Source organism: Melospiza melodia, chromosome 4, assembly GCF_035770615.1.
Source record: "Melospiza melodia melodia isolate bMelMel2 chromosome 4, bMelMel2.pri, whole genome shotgun sequence".
NCBI classification, from domain to species: Eukaryota; Metazoa; Chordata; class Aves; order Passeriformes; family Passerellidae; genus Melospiza; species Melospiza melodia.
Genome location: NC_086197.1, coordinates 50891205 through 50908979, shown reverse-complemented (window position 1 = coordinate 50908979; position 17775 = coordinate 50891205). Strand labels below are relative to the sequence as shown.

The window sequence follows — 17775 nt, the reverse complement described above, 5'->3', positions numbered from 1 at the left end:
AGCTTTGAGTAAAGATCAAATGATATTTTCTCAATAATGTTGCACTTCCTTACAGGTGAAGAAATTAAAAGTTTCCAAGAGACTGTTGCCTTATTTTTTTTCTTCTGCATTGGATTGAGCAATTTTGGGCCGATAATAAACTTCCCTGTGTCTCAGTGTATTCCTTTCTGGAAGGGTTAATATGGGAAAGTTAGACTAATGAGCAGGGCACATTTTGGCTTGATGCATACTTAGTGTGATTCCCTCTACATGTGAAATTTCACAACAGAATTTGAGCCAATGTTTTTAATGCAGCTTTCAGCTAAAAACGCTATAAAATGCCTAAGTGTTTTTACAAATGGTTTCACAGCACCATGTGCTAGGTAACACAAGAGAATGGAAATTGCTTGTACAAAGTCTTTAATTAAATATTGCTAAAATGTACTGCATTTTTTAGTGGCATGTGTTCTAAAAATTATTATTTTTTAGGAACCGCAGTGTGGATTTGCCATGTGGAGACAGTTATTGTATGTACTGTAGTTCGGGGTCATGCATGTTGAATGAAACTGTGTGGAATGTGCAGTTCTTGTGAACAATTGTTTATTCTTTACAGAACTGTAATTGTAGTTAGTCTGTGTTTTGTCTGGTAAATAAGTAACTGGAGAGCCTCTGCTGAAGTGAGGAATTGGGAGGAGGCACCCAGTGGGGCAACAGCAGGGCCAAGCAAGAATGACAACTGCGTGGGTTGAAAACCAGCTCTGGATATATCAGCCCTGAATACCAGCAGGTGAACATGTGTATAGCCATGATTATCCAAATGTAGAGCCTATGGGACATGTTTTCAAAAGCTGTGTACCAGGCATTTGGAAACTGGTTGATGACTTTTGGTTTGACATGGGCATCTGCCTGGTTCTAGTCTCTCCCTCCTGTATGCACTCATGTACCCTCTGTCTACATGAACTGGGATGCTGATGTCAAAGCTCCTCCTCTTGCTTGCAACCGTGCTCCTCTCAGCAAGACACTGTTCTCCTTACTGATGTCTTTTATGTTTTCCTCTAAAAAGCAGGACCAAACAATGCTTTCTGCTACAGCTCTGAACTATTCTCTGAAGCTAGAGGTTTGCCTCCAGGCTTTGGGTGGGATAGGAGCATGGATAGCAAAAGCCATTGGTGGCTCCTCAGTGTGCTGGCCTGAGCCTTAGCAGCTCCTGACCTGGGCTAGGCTGGAGGCAACCAGCGTCCATCTCGGGTGTTCTGTGTTGATGGTTTCACACGACCAGTGATGGGCACATTGGCATGGGACCTACAAGAGCATGTCCTTCTTGCCTCCTCCCTAAATTGCCCAGGTGTGCACCAGACACTTTATAGAAAAACCTCGTCATTAGCACTGATGGGTCAATGTACTTAGGATAGTTGATATGTAAGAGGAAATGTCTCAGATAAAAAGGTCTCCAACTAAATATGTAAATGATATTTGTCAGTGTTTCCCTCAAATATCTTTCAGCAGATGTGAATACCATGTGTATCCATTTAATAAACTAAACTCAAAATAATTTCCACTTTGCTAGATATATAGGGAATAGCTGGGGAGGGTGGGGAGTGAACTACAAAGGAAGGTAAAAACTGCATATGTGTGTTGTTATATTTGATGACCGATTCATTAAAGCCATAAGTGTATCCAGGCTTTCAATAGTCTTCTCCTGCTGTTGCTTCCTGTACTCCCTGGCTACAAAATCAGTCTCTATGGCTTTCATTCCTCTTACCCACATGAAAGACTTTGAGCATCTGCAAGTTATGATTTGAGAAGTATCTGCTTTTAAACAGAATATATTTTATCACCATGTCTTCACAGGCAGCATAGTACATTGTATAAATTAGGGGATCCTAGACCTTTGAACACTCGAAGGCTGGGTGAGGTACTCGATGTGTGTACTGTGTCTGGCCATACCCCTCAAACATCCTGGACTCACACCAAAAATGCTAGATGTTTAGTGGGTGTGGAGGCCCTCCTGTAACCTTTACTGTGTGCTGCAAAGCATGGAGGGGGCAAGGTTGTAACCATCCCTCGATCTTCCATGGTTCTTGTACTCTTACTTGAGCTCCACAATTTCTCTATTTTCAACTACAGACCATGGGCCAATCCTCAATTCAGTTTGTTAAACTGTTGCATGATATAAGCTCATTGTGTCCCTCAGCTCTCCAAAGACCGAACTTCCTTAGCTCTGATGGTTTATGAGCCATCAGTCATTAAAGCTGCCATTGGTCCATGATGTGATGGAAGTCCTGGGTCTTGCTCAAGTATGGACTTTTCCAGGCTCTATGCTTACCAATGTAGGAGATAAAGGAACCACCCATTGAAGTATTTTATTCACTTGAAAAAAACTCTGTCACAGGACAGTTGTGGGACAGGGGGTTAGCATGGCTGGCCTGTGTGAAACCATCCTGGCCAGTTGTAGATGAACGTGAAAATCACAAAATAAATGCTGGTCTTGTTTTTTATAAATATTAAGAAAACTGCAGCTGAGATTGCTGAGTTTAACATGTGCCTAATGTAACTCTTAATTTCTGGATTCCACCTCAGCCTTCCCTTCTCACTGTCAGCATTTCCCACTTCACCTCACCACACCTTCAGCATGGTGCCTGAGAGCGCTTGCTGCTTTGTCCCTGGGACGCTAGCCTGGTGAAGGGGAGGGTCTGCTGCACCTAGTGTGGGGCTGGCTGCCTCTGTGACAGGGCATTGATGTTTCGCAGGCTGTGCTTCCCCTGTTGCCGCGCCTTCCTGGGGAACATTGGTGATCCCAGAGCCCCTCGGTGACTCTGGCGCAGCAGTCACATATGGGATGACTTAAGGCTGGAGCCCTGTCTTTGTTCTGAGGTCTGGCTGTTTGATGGACTTGCAGTTATCTTAATGTCTGGCTGGGCCATGGAGCTGAGTCAGCGTGTTTGGCCTTAAGCAGCACTGCTTCAGAATAAAGACACTAGTTACGGGACATTAGGCTTAAAAAAATAATAATTTATTGTTCCTGTGAAATTATACTAAGTTCAGGGACTAAATTTAGGTATTCCTTGGTAGATCAGAAAAATTTGGATCCTGCTGTTGATGGAGATCTCAAAGCCTTCATATCATGTTTCCTGTACACAATAAGGCATTTAATCTCTGATGGTATTTCTAATCTCTATTAAATGCCTGGTGGTGAAAGATATCTCCTTTTATTTGAGGTACAAGTGTTATTTTAAAAATGTGTGAATATTTTTTTAATCACAAAAGATAGCAATAGGGGTTGGGTAGAAATACTTCTTTGAGTTGTGTGGTAACTAAGCAAATGTTTCTTTTTGTTTAACGGTGCTTTGTTGTTGACGCAAAAAGGTTAAGTCTTTTGCACACAAGTCTGACAGGGGAAGACAGCAAAGCATTTGTTAAAGAAATAGCTTCCAAGGCACGTGTTCAGAGCTGTCACTTATTTGCATATTTTTGCTACTCTGCACAAATCAAATATTATGGCTTCCCCAGCAGAGTGCAGCTCAGGAAGGAGGAGCAAAGGTGCTCGGAGATGCCTGGGGACAACTGGTGCAGTGGATTCGGCAGGGCAGAGCTGAGGGCTGTTGTTTTGGTGTGAGGAAATAAAATAGCCTTTGGGACAAGAAGAGGGGAGAGTGCAACCTTCCCATTTGGTATGTGCTCTAATGCCATGTGGTCTGGAACTGGCAAAATTCCTGTGAATACCTGCTGCAGGCAATGCGGGCTTAGCTGACTTGTGTAGGGATGTAACTGAGAGATGTTCACATTGGCCTCTTGGGAAGATACCTTTTTAATCAGGACTATACATGAGCAATAGCATCCTTCATGCTACTTCCTTTGTCATGTTTTTATTCTCTTCAGGGCACCAAAATGAGGTGAAACCATTAAATGGTGATCTGTGGGTTTAAGCTCCAGTTCTTGTAGGAGCCAACTGTTACAGCCATGCTTTGGGCTTCCAGGAGGGTGAGTGGTTTCCCTGAGGTTCATCCAGAAACTCTGTGGTGGAGCCATGAGGAGAGAGCTGAGGTCGACCACAGCTCCAGCACTGTGCTGAGCCATTCCTTGTGTGGGTATAACCATCTCAGGAAAATTGCTCTTAAAATTAACGTCTTCTTCCATAGTTTCAGTCACACTTTGAAGGGATGGTGCCACTTTTTCAAAAACCCACCATCTCTTGTGCCTTGGAGACAGCTCTCACTGTTGATCACCACCTGATACAACTCAGTTGCCGTTGTGTCAGCACAGCCTGGGAGGAATGAGGGCCTTAAGGCTGGATTGTGCAGTGCTTTTGCACCCAGGCCCGAGACTAGCCATCCTTTGCAACTACGGGGGGTTTTTTTTGTGTACAGTTTGAGAGTTTTCTACCAGTGTTTCAGTAAAACAAAGTATTCCTCCATTCTGTCTGGCATTTTATTGTGTAAATGTGGTCTAAGGGAGCCTGTGATAGGCCTTGTTTTGGGTTATGCATTGCTCACAAGGAGTTCATCAGGGAGAAAGATTTCATGCTGTACTTCAACCTCCTTCAAGCCTTTCTTGGATGAAAGGAAAACTCTGCAACCGTGAATGTAACTGATTATCATTATTGGATATTACTCACTCATTCTGAGCATAAGCCAAAAAAACTGCATCACCTGTGATGTATGTGGGTAAAATGCTGCTCTCAGTTGTGTTAACACTTATAAGCTGAAGAGTAGAGTTCGGCCCTTTTTTTAAATTGAAGTATTTGTTTAACACAGGCAAAGACTAAACAATACACTTGAAAGCGATTTGTGTTATTGTCTGTAGAGCAGAGCTTGTATTTTATGAACTGGCTGATCATAAAGACAGCATAAATCATGAAAAGCATTCTCATTTGCCTTTTCTTTTCTTTTCTTTTCTTTTCTTTTCTTTTCTTTTCTTTTCTTTTCTTTTCTTTTCTTTTCTTTTCTTTTCTTTTCTTTTCTTTTCTTTTCTTTTCTTTTCTTTTCTTTTCTTTTCTTTTCTTTTCTTTTCTTTTCTTTTCTTTTCTTTTCTTTTCTTTTCTTTTCTTTTCCTTTCTTTCTTTCTTTTCTTTCTTTTTGCAGATGGGGCTTGTAGAGTAGAGTTGCAGTCAAATGTCTGCTCCAGGATATTTTAGTTGAACTGTGCGAGTCCATTAAACAAATGTAATGGATTTTTGGAAAGAACAACTGCATGTTTCAAACCAAATGTTTTACATAGAGAACATCTGGTTAGTTCTGGATGTTTGTATGTAGAGCACATCAGACAGCAGCCGTAGTGAGTTCATCTGGGAGGTTGCCTGGGATGTAGTTGTAGGATATGACAGTTCAGTTGTTATGGGGAATAATTCCTATGAAGTATTGCCATAAATTGAATGTTTGGCACAAACAGCTGTATCTTTGTTTTACTGCACACCCAAGTTATTCTTCTTATCTGCCCAGCAAAACTCTAGACGCTGTTTAAATAACCCAGTAAAATCTGGCACCTCAGAGCTGTATTAAAGCATACCCAAATGGAGGGGAAATGGAGCTTGCTCTGTGTTCAGGGAAGCACTATGGATTTCTGCTGTGGGCAGTGCAGCACGAGTGAGCAATAAATGCAATATGTGCAAATGGTTTGTGGGGCTGAGTTGAACATGATCAGTGTTCCACTGGTGTTGTGTGGTGTTCCTTTGAGCAACATGAATATGCAAAACTGGTGAAATGCATGTAATTAGCCTGACATTAGAGTTTATTAGGGCTACTGGAAGAACTTTAACCTGGGTAAATTAATAAGTCTGCTTTTATTTCACAGCATTGGAAATAATATATTTCCAGGAAATGTAGAAAAATGTCTTATTTGGGAGTTGGTTCTTAAATTATTTCCTCAACTGAGGAATACGTAGTTCAAATGAGATTAAAGTTGTAATTTCCAGAGCAGCAATGCAGCTTCCCCTTTCAGGATTGTTTAACTAAAAAGTTAAACAAAGTGGGTTAGGCAGTCTCTTGGTCCGGTCCCTTGTGGACAGCAATTCACATTATGCAGCGCTGCTTTAATAGTCCTGCTTGGTCTGACATGATTTATGGTATTTGCTGAGATGTGTTTCTGGACCGAGCAGCATGGAAGGGAATTGCTCCTCACTCTGAGGAAGGGGGTATGTCCAAGTGTGTGCAAAGGTCACTGACAGGGTGAAGTGGGAATCCTGGGCTGCTGTTGTTACACTACCTAACAGCTTAGCTTCTGGCAAGGGGATCCCAGAAACTCTCTCTCTTGTTCAACTGACTCCAGCCAAAACACATGCCAAAAAAGGTGTTTGTGCATGTTGAAGAAGGGGGCAACAGTCCTGGAGCTCACAGGGTCTGAAGGAGTTCTTAGGCAAAGATTTCCATCCTGAAAAATAATTGCGTTGTGCTTTTTCCCTCCAAAGTTAAGTCTCCTCATAACTGCTTAGAGCAACTGCCTGCAGTTGTGAACTCCTCTTCTAGCAGGGAAAGCTGGAATTATGCATTTAAGGCTACAGAATTGCTAGATGGCCAGCCACTTAATTGTAGGAAAGTATAATTCATTCCTCACCCTCTCACATTCATTCCAAGCCCAACTGGCTGCAGGGAGCAAGAGTGTTCCCGTTCCTGTTTTACTCTCTCTCCTCAGCCATTAGGGTGGCCCTGGTAATTTACTTTCAATAAACAGAAATGAACAACAGGAGGTTCCTCTACCTTCAGGGGTGTAAATATTTCTCAGAAATCAGAGACGGATGGGGAAGAAATCTTAGCAAACTCCTTTCCTCCCACTGTAGTAATTCCACCACATTCCATCATAAATTCTAAGACGATCCCTTCCCAGAAGGAACCATTAAATAGGTAATGTCCAGGCAGAACAATGTAATACTGAAGCAGTGTGTTAACAAAAACAAATTTAATATTGCAAAGTGATCTGTAAGCCCTGGAGCAAAATAATCTGGGTGAGGCTTTGATACATGATTGCCAATCTTTTTGTATGCCAAGAGTATTTTTCCAGATAGGATATGGGTTTATGGTTTGTTAGATTCCCACCAGGAAGTGGTGTTTATATTTTGATCCACCTTAGATCAGTTTAGGAAAGTATACTAGATACAGGTGCTTCTGATATTTCCATGTCATTAACCCTTCCAACTGTGCTGTTTAAACACATCTGTGCACCCTCCATCATATAATTTCTGTGACCCACGGACTTTACATAACAAATCCTTGCTCATCAATGTAATTCTAAAAGACTAAAGTCTATAAATTCAGCTTTAAAAATCTCTTCACACTTAAAAATTCCGTTCTGTTAATTAGGAATTTCAGGTGGTCAAACAGTATGGTTTTTGGTTTTAATGAGTGTTGTGGTGCATGAAAGTACAGACATTTCTTTCAAAAAACACTCTTCCCAAGTTTTTCCTTGTACTATTGTAATTCTTGTAGTGAAACAGCGCTTCTCTTTTTTCTCTGAAGGACTGTAGGACTGGAGAGAAAAATCTAAAGATCCCCACAATACCGGCTGACTTCACATTTGTGGTGGAAGAGGCATTGTAAATATGTGCAAAGCTCTCAGTGGTTCTGAGGTTTCTCTGAACTCGCAGAAGCTTCAGTGAAAAAGAGAGAATAATCCAAGTTACATTTATTTATCCACAACTTTTTCAAGCAGAACGTACCAATAAATGAAAATGTGCTGTGAGATGGCTTCTTGGGAAAAAATGGTTCTAAGAGTTCAAACAATGTCTAACCCTCTTCCTTGATTAATGTGAATTACAGCCTTGCACTGATGTACTACCTTTCACCTAAACCTGCAAAATCACTTCAGAGACTCTGGTAACAGCTGAGGTTACCATTATTTAGCAGCACGTTGTAACAGTTTGCAGCAGTTGCTTAGAGGGTCTGAATAACCCCATTTCCAATTTAAATTATTGGAGGAATTACAGGAGTAATTTTCAAACTGGAACTAGATCCAGGCACCAGGGCTTTGTACCTGTCTTCTTAAGAAAGTCATAAAGGGCTTTTTTTATAATGACACAGCCAAGATCTCGGTTTTATGTTTCATCCCCAAATTGATGCCTTGAACAGTGTGCACTCCTACTTTGGAGGATTACTTCAGTGTGGTTCACTGCTTATTCACAATGAAAAAACAACATTGAATTAAAGTTCCTCTCTGCTGCCTCAGGTTAGCATTTTGCATTACATCAGCAGCTGTGGTAGCTGTGAGATCAAGCCCCAAAATTACTGTGAAACCTATCTTCCAGGTTTTGGAGAGTGGATCTGTAATACCCATGTAACATTGAGAACAGTGAACTTGGGGCTTGTGAATTCTTTCGGTCATCTTAAATTCTTTTGAGAATTCTTGTGAATTCTTTTCAGTCCTTGCCAATAATTTAATTAGTGCTAAACAGTCTGCACACAGACTTGCAGAAATTAAAAGACTGACTGACACAGGATTCTCTTTCAGTGACTTTTCCTCTTTTGCTTATGTGCTGGATAGAGCTGTGCTGTTTGGAAGTCGATCAGTAATGATTGCACAATTCTAACTTCATTTAAACTATGATATAAACAGACATGATAGAAACGGATGCTACCAGGTTTTTTCCTACTTAAAAGTGAAGTCAGCTTTTTTTTTTTCTGTTGTTTTTTTTTTCCCCCTCCTTTTTCCCACCTTTTTGGTTCCAACAAAATTGTAACCTGGAAGAAAAGCAATTAGACTTTGTGAAATCCCAACTCAGTGTAGTATTTGGCTATGGTAAATGTGGAAGCCAAAAATAAACATCTGCTTGGCAACTTCACTAGAAGTTAACTGTAAGTGCAGTTTTCATCTTTTGAGTGAATGTGGCATTCCGTGCTGGTTAACATCTCTTAAGGAGAATGATCCATAGTTGAGGCTGTAAAGCATTTTTTTTTCTTTTTTAATTACAGTTATGAACATCCATTGCCTTGGGGAAATCCCCTACCCCAGTTTCTTTCCAGACCTAATTTCTTATGTGCCAAAGCATGAACTTTTCTTGAAAGTTTGAAAGTAGTTGGATGGGATATTTGTGAGTTATTAGACATTGGAAAGGAGATGGTCTTCCATCAAGCTGTGCATGATATGGAGTTACATTTGGAAGTGTATTAGAGAAAATGTAAACAGTCCCACTCTTTTCTCCAGGAGGGTGAAGTCTGCGCATGATAGGGACTCTCCCAGGATGCCACACCAGTCTTAGGCTCCAGTTCTGATAGGACACAGCTGCAAACATCTTTAATAACCTGGTCATGTAATATCTTTGCTTTTCAACAAATCTTCTGCAACCTCTGCCCCTATCACAGCAAATTTGTTTTACTGTGGGTTAGGGAGGGTTGAAGTGAATGCAGATTTGTGGTAGCATGCTATTGGGACAGTGGGGAGGGGTGAGAAGGGGCAACTTGAGGCATCACTAAGGGAAACACATCATTATTGCTAGGGATGGTGGTTATTTGTAGGATCTTTCTTCTAGAACTGAACAGTGCTATGACTTAGGACTTCAGTAGTGTGGTGTAAAAATCTTCTGGGAAGGGAGAAGTTTTTTGGTATATTTCTGACATGCATTTCTTGAGGCAAGGATTCTCAGCATTAAATGAAGAAAGGTCTGCCAGGGAAATTTGTCAGAGAATGCATGGTGTAAATGTGCCAGACTTTTTAGACATAGCTGAGGGTAGTAGTGGGTACCAGACAGTGAAGGGATGCAAATTTCCCAGTTAGGCAGTAGTTACTCAGAAAATGTGCTCACAAATCCTGATAACAAGCACCGTACGTGGGGGTGAGGAAAGAAGTGGAGGAAGGGTGTTGTATATTCCTCCTATCACCCACTTTATATATGTACAGTGTGAATTCACCTGATACCTTCTACTGATCATAAAAACTTGATTCCACAAACATCTTTCTCTGTGAATAAAGGGGGAACTAGAGAGAATATGTAATCCCCTTGCTGAGTATTTGTGAATAGTTAATTCCTCTTCTCCACTTGGTGAATCATCGTTTATGATATGATAGCAGCAACTATATCTAGCAGAACCTGAAAAGGAAAATTAAACCTGAGGTAATCATACCTTCATTCTCCCAGAGACAGTGGCACATTGTCCCTCAGCTTATGCAAATAGAATTTTTATTTAACATTTATCACACTGACTCAGGACTTCTAGTGCCTTGACACAAGAGTGAGTTTCTCTACAGTAGTGACATCAGCTTTGGTTTTTAGAAATATAATCTGTCTGGTACATTGTGAAGAGGGTAATGAAACAGGGAGACGCTGATGTTTGCTGTATGCTGTTACCATTCAGAGTGAGGCAGCTGTAAAAAATACCTTCATGTCCCACAAGCACATGGACCTGAGAGGTGCATCGAGGCACGTGCATCATTGCCCTTTATGTGTGCAGCTGCTGGCTGGCAGCAACAGTAATGATGTTTTGTTCTTGGTAACATCCAGGACACGAACAAACATGGTGGAACAAAGTAATGAGCAGAAGCTGAGATTTAAATCAGCATAAGCTCACTCGGGTGCAGATGGCACCAGTTACTGCTTTGAGCAACTCTCCCAATTACTGCACAGTTTGCCAGCATATCCAAGAATAGAGTGGGGCTGCTGATAAATAATTAATAAGGATTTTGTTGAGTGCTTGTCTCCCAGGGAGTATCACCACAGAGATGATCTGGCTTTTAGGATGTGAAAACTAACAATCTCTGAAACAATGGCATTGTGTCAACCTTACTCTTTGCCTGAAAGGGAGAGCTCTGAGAGATGTGTTAGCAGATTGCACAATGCCAGGCACTAATTTTGCTTACACTCACAGTGGCCTTTTGTCAACTTTTCAGTGACTGCATGAAATGTTTTCTATGACCATGCAGAATCTTGTTCTTAGAATTGCATGTCCTGCATGATGCTCTTTAGTACTGCATCTGGCCCAGGGCTAGAATCTCAAGATAACTTTTTTTCAGCAAATGGACACGGCAAAGGTATAATCATGTGGTAGGAGGCTTACAAAAAGAACTCCTCATAAGTGTACCTTTTCAGAACCCTTTGGATGCTTCATTTTCCCCTTTTCAGAACCCTTTGGATCCTTCTTCCCACCTGGAAGGTCCAGAGGCCAATTAGACAGTTATTCAGCCCGCCCTCTGCCTTTCCTTTTTCTCCTTTGTGCAACCTCTGGAAGTGCCATTTCAATGCAACTGCATTATCAGCATTCCCCTCCTTATCATTTGATTGCAGCCACCTCAGGGACCACATAATTTTGTAGCTTTGTTTCTTTTCCTCTTGGGTTGGTGATGTCTGGGCAAAGAGCCATAGGCAGAGACTCCCCTGGAAAAAGCATTATATGGTGCCAGACTTTCTTACTTGGCTCTTTGGAGCTGGAGAAAGAACAATGTACCTTTTCTCTCCCCACCCCCGAACATCCTCTGCTCTCCCTTTCTATTCCTCCCCTGGCTGATCAACCTATTCTTTACCTCCACACCCCGTTGGCACTTGGCACATTGCACTTCCCACCTTCGAATCTCAAAGAAAGGAAGCAGAGCTGTGAAACTGGCTGGGCTCACCCACTTCCCAACCCTGGGTAGGGATGAATTCAGTTCACAGCTTTCAGAAAGAAGAGTTTTATGTGTATTTAACCTTCCCCTCCCTCTTCACCCAAAGAAAATGTTTTTAAATAATTTTCTTTAAGCATCTTTTCTGACATATTGCTCAGTGGCAACGAGCTGGTTTCCCTTTCTCAGGGAACTTCGCTCTCTGTCCTGATGGTGGTTTTTTGACTCTCCATAATAGTATTGCTACAGCCCATCGGAATTTGTTTGAGCATGGATGGTATGTACAAGTGCTGGAACCAGCTTAAAAGTCACAGCCTCCCTCGGTGGAAAAAAACAGTTCATATCTCACTATGGTCCTAAAAATAGCCTTGTAGATAATAGAGAGTGGAAGATAGTCTTCAATGGGTCTGAATGTACTGCATGCAGAAATTGCTCTGGAAGGGTCAGTGGTTTGTGCCATTTAAGTAGTCAGGCTCAGCTACAGCACTCACCGACTTAAAAATCTGTGACTCTGCACTGTGGCTAGTACTACCTTAATTTATATTCACACAACTCAGCTGGAAATGAGGCAAACTTAGGTTCATTAGACTAAAACAAACACATGAACCAACTTCCTGAAATCATTTAAAATAGATTCTCACTTTGATAAAAACACAGCTTTTTTTTTTTTTTTTGCTCAGCTGTAAATGATGATGCCAGCAGAGACTCGGCAGACATGAGACATGGAGATTTGATACGGAAATGGGCACCTATTGCCATGCCCTTTGCCAGATATTTAGACCTGGAGATACCTTTATGTACACAGTGGTCTTGATCAGGCTCTGTAAAAATAAATTCTACCTGTTTTGCTCTGCTAAGCAGCCAAGAAGCTTGAAAAGGAAGAAAGACATTTCTGTCACAGATACGACTGAATGTACAGAAACCTTTGCAACTGTCATACTTTTGAAGTATTTATAGTTCAATTCCAGTTATTTGTATGAAACAAAAGCAAAGAAGCATGAAGTGTGTTGGAAAATACTTCTTAATCTCTCTACACCAGTTCAGGGAGTGAGTATAAATCCTCTTTCCACCAAATGGAAACCAGTAATTTATTGGAGCTTTGAAAACAATTTATTTCTCTACAATTCCTGCCCAGCACACTTTGCAAACTGACTCATGGAGGGATGGGAAGCCAAAGTTCTGCTCCCTCTTTTCTGTCTGTTTCTGGAAGGCAGAGCAGCAGTGAAGCTGGGGCTGTGCTTGTGCACAGCAGTTTGGAGGTGCCTGGTTGTATTAGAGGTTCACACCCCCTGCCTGTACCATAGATTTGGGGAGGGTATTCTCTTTACCTCCTTCTGAGCAGAGACTGGTACCAGAACTGGCGGTGCAGGTGGAGGCATTTCATCCCATGTCTGATGGTCTTTCTCTCCCCCTGACCCATGTGTGGGAGCATGCAGCCATCAGAACCGCAGAAGATACTGGGGATGGTTTTGGTGCACACAGCCAGTAATGATTTCCAGAAGGAAACTTCACATGGCCTAGTTTTGAGCTGTGACCTTGGTGCTCATGCATGTATTTAACTTTGCATGTGTGAACTGTCCCACAAAAGTCGATGGCCTGCTTACATGTGTGAAGTTAGGCATGTGCTGAAGTGTTTTGCCAGATTGGATACTGTGTCTATAGGGGCTTTGGGTGAACTTGAACCTGTTTTGTTGGGGTGAGAGGCTTTAAATTTCATGATTAGGAATCTGATACATTACTCTCTCTGAGTGCAAGGTCTTGGAGTTATCTGAAATTCTCATTAAGACAAGAAGCTAGGAAAAATACAAATTCCTCCACTAGTAGTGTTACTAAAAATACTATAATTAAATTATCTAAGTCTTAAACCCAGTAAAACATATTGAAAAGTGTGGTAGAGGTATAAGTACAGTGTTTTGAGAGTACCAAAGGGACTAACAGCACTTTCTCTGCAGATATTGAGCGGGAATATTTGGAGTAGTTAATGTAGCTGATGTAAAAAGTGTGTTGCTTTTTCTGTAATCTTGATTCATAGGCTGTGACCCTTAATAAATTTTGATGTTGCCCACAGTGAAGCCACTGCTTTCAGAGAAAGCAAGAAAGCAGGCTAGAAAGAAACAAAGAAAGAAAGAAATGAGCCTTAAGAATGAACAAACAAGTTCTTTCATAAGGTATTTTTCAATTTGCCTTATTTCCTATTATGCTGAAGTTATTCAGGTCCTTCATGCAACAGTCTCGTAAGTGGGGTTTAGAAAAATTTGAGCCAGTTCTGTCTGGTATTAAAAGCATAAGCCCTCTTTGAAAATGTATTTTCTGGAATATATTTCTGAAAGAAATAAATTTCATGAGAGAAGTTATATTATTATATATTTTAGAAGACCTGGAAGGGAGGCTTGTTTTGCAGTCCGATACCATAACATACAGCTAGGGGTCTTGCTTTGCTGAGAGATATGAAAACAATGAAACATGTAATAAATACCTGGAATGTGATTGCGATTTGTAATGTTTCCATGAAATACTGAATAAAACCCAGCTGGGCTGCTTTCTTGTTGGTGTTGGTTTTTTTCACTGCAGTAGACTTGAGCCCAAGTATTCTTGCTGACGTGGTCTGAGCAGACTGGTGTAGGTGAAAGAATTGCCTGGCAGAAATCTGTTTCTTAGAATGGAATAGCTGGAATGAATGCTGTCCTGCTCCACTAATCCTGCTCTGGGATGCCAGCTCTGACAGTCTGCTGACACCCATCACTCACTGTTTGGCCTTTCAGACCAGGTCACCAGCAAGGCTGTGGATGGCTGATAGCCTTTGAAGTGTGGAACCTATCCACTTGAAGTGTGGAACCTATCCACAGGCAGATGGCATGGGGTGAAAAGTATTTTTTTGGATGCCTTTGAACCTTTCACTTTCCTGTTACCCTTTTTGAGGAGAAAAATAGCAATTGAGCATTGGGAAAGGTATCAGAAGTCATCCTTTAATAACAAGATGGTTTGTTGAATAAGGCACTTCTGTGGTGTGTTGCGCAGTTTGGGAGGAAGAGGCAGGCAGCAATTTCTGAGATGCCCTTGTTTCCTTACTGCCCTTGTTTCCTTTAGGAGTTATGTCACCTTTCTGTTTTGATTTCTCACCTTCTGAAAGTGGATAAATTGTGCTGTTTCACCAATTGCTTATCAAGGTTTAACTAATAAATGGCTACGACTTCTGTGCTGTGCAAATAGAGAGTGATACTACTTTGTGAGCATGTGAGTAAACCTCTCTTTTGTGTGAGTGCTTGTACTGGTAACGTACAAGGGGCACTGCCTCCCACACAGCGCTCTTGCTGTGTGTCAGGATTGCAGGGCATGGGCTGACCATGGCCAGGTGGATGCTTAGAGCTGCCCTGGCTCCACTGACACCACTGAAGTAAAGATATTTCACACCTGCTGATTGTCTTTCCTTGTTTCCAAGTGCCGAGTGAGGGAAGAGAAAGTCTTGAATGTTAAAACCCAAGGGATGTGTTCAGCATGTATTCTTTCATTATATTTGGGATGAGACATTACAGCCTGGATGTCTGACAAAATCTCAAGTACTTTGGCTGGGCTGTTGAATTCTGCCTCTGCAACTGGGAAGTGATGCTTTCAGGAAAGCTTAAGTACCATCTTTGAAATTTGGGAAAACTTTTAGGAATAGCCTTTATAGCCTGAAAATTAAGGTGCCTTAATTTTCAGCATGGGTTGTGAGACTGTAAACTCTCTGGTCCTGTTAAAAAATATGTTCCCAGGCAACACATTTGTTTGCATTAGAATAATGATCCAAATGTATACTTACAAAGTGCTACCACACTTTTCAATCGTGTTTGCATTTTTGTATCTAAAAATATGTTTTCTTATATGCAATTTTCTACAGAGGCCAGTGGGTAGATGTGCATAAGTCCTGTCTGTGAAGCACGCAGTCAAGTTATCAGGAGATTGGCATGTCCTCTAGGTTGCTGTTATTACTTTACCAGCTGTGAATAGGGAAGAATTTGCTCCCCGTTGTATATTTGACAATGAAACCCTTCTTAAATTCTTCCTCAGAGCCAAATACAAGGCTGTCTTTTAATAAAAAATGTGTTTTTACCCATGTCTATATTTATTGCAGGAATGCACATACCGCTCCAAGAGCCACCCACATCCTTCTGTATACAGGGTGTATTTGCATTTGCAATCAGTCCCAATGCAAACGTGGGAAGGGGAAAAATCCATTGTCATCTTTAGAGTTGGTTGCCTTTTCCATCTCTAGAATTACTTGGAGGCTATCTTGGTCACTCATTCAATTAAGATCTGTTGTATTACCTTTTCTAGAAATATGTGCCGTGTAAAGAAGACTATAGCTATGTTGTTACTTTTAAAGTCTCTATTCCAAATGTTTGGGTCAAGAGGAAAAAAAGAATTGTTTTGGGTTTAACATGCAAATCGTTTTGTCCCTTGATTTCTTTTTGTTCTACTGTCCCAAAGTAGGGGAGCACTTGAGAAAGAGCTTAATTTTAAGCACATGCAGCAGTCTTTGGGAATTCAAGGGGATGAGGCATATGCTTAATGCTTTTTCGAACAATGTTGCTTTTCAGAGTTGAAGGCTTTGTAGGAAACCTGATCCTTTAAAGTGGCTCCTGTTTATGTACATTTCAATTTTATAATATTGTAAGTTTTTCTCTTCTTTCTTCAATATCCTCAATGCTACATCATATAATGAAAACAATACTGGTCATGCCACTTGCAATTACTGCCTTGAAGCAGGCAGTGAATTTTTTTTTCCTAGAGTAACTGAGGAAATAATGTAAATCATAGATTTACAAATGTTTTCCCAGGAGAAGTCCACAGTAGTTGGCTGCAAAGAATGCCACAAGTTTGGTTTACCCATAAAAGGGTGGTCATCTCAGCAGGTCAGTGATGTTTTTCAATGACTTATTGTTGATTTTAAGCTAGCTGATAATTTATTCCCTGAACTCTAGCTTGAAAAAAACAATGCAGGGTAAATATTGACCATAATAAAGACCGTGATGCCATTCAGTATGCACAATGCCCTCACCTTCCCTCTCCCACCAGCTTCTCTGCATTGTTGCTTTCTTCATTTCTCATAGGGCATGAGATTACCTCCACAGTTATTTATGGGAGTGTTCAGATAAGCCCTTTTTTCACAGGCAACACACATACACACACAAGGACTGTTATAATTTGAGTTTATATTGCAAGTTCAGCTATCACTTCCTCTGTTCCCACCCTGCCTTTTGGAAAGACATCCAGTCACATGATATGCTTGTAAAAAAGCTTGCTGATTGAGGAAGGATGCAGGAAGGATATGGTTTTGCAGTGACTGCATAAGTGTTGTGTAGGACCTGAAGGCTTGGGTTTATATAAGGATGAGTTTAGATGTGAATTTTAAAGATTTATTTATTCTGATTTTTGAATAAGTCACAACTCCTGAACAGTATGCCTGCTTTAGAGAACCATGGACTAATCTGTGTTAATGGGATCATTTATGTATTAACATGGATATTAATACATAATTGGCACCCTGGATTCCCTGCCTCTGTTCCATCAGAGATACCAAAGTTTTTTCAAATAAATTGTCTCAAAAGTTTCTTTTTGAAATTGTGAGATGCAATCATGTCTTAGCAAGTGTGCTTCCCATCAAATTCTCTTGAGGAGTTTTGCCATTTGCATACGGAGAGTGCTTAGGCTAGCACAGAAATCTTTCTGAAGGATGCTGTGTTCCCCCTCAGTAAAGTCCTAAGACCTGAAGAGACCAAAACTTCATGTCACCCATTACACTGTCATGAGAGTGTATTTATTGTTATATAGTGAGGGAGCTGGAGCATGGAGGTTTGTATTTTAAAGGTTTGTTTTGGTCATTCCATGTTCTGCCAACATCTAACATCTGTATTTATTTTTTAACTCTTCTTAGTGGATTAGATGCATCTGTTCAGTTCCAAGAATAACGCTTGATTTCCTGCATTTATAGGTTGCAATAAAATCCATTCGTAAGGACAAAATTAAGGATGAACAAGATATGGTTCACATCAGACGGGAGATTGAGATCATGTCATCCCTCAGCCACCCTCATATCATCACCATATATGAAGGTTAGTGAATGTGATTTTCCTCCCTGACTGCTCTGTTACATTCTTGCAGACCTGATGTTCCTGTTTCTTGAGATCGTGGAACCCTTACTCCTGGTGTAGCTCATCCCTTACCAATGAGACTGCCTTGAGCACTGCCTTCCCTCTGAGCTACCAGTGTTTCACAGATGCATAAACCTTTGCTAGGAAG

The 17775-nt window shown here is 41.0% G+C and overlaps 1 protein-coding gene across 1 annotated transcript in view; it reads left to right on the top strand.

Moving 5' to 3' along the window:
* Positions 1–17775, top strand: part of NUAK1 (NUAK family kinase 1) — a 47110-nt gene that overhangs the window by 5831 nt on the left and 23504 nt on the right. The window contains exon 2 of the mRNA XM_063154352.1: positions 17468–17588. Within this exon, the coding sequence (XP_063010422.1) occupies positions 17468–17588 (121 nt within the window). The remainder of the gene's footprint in view (positions 1–17467; positions 17589–17775) is intronic.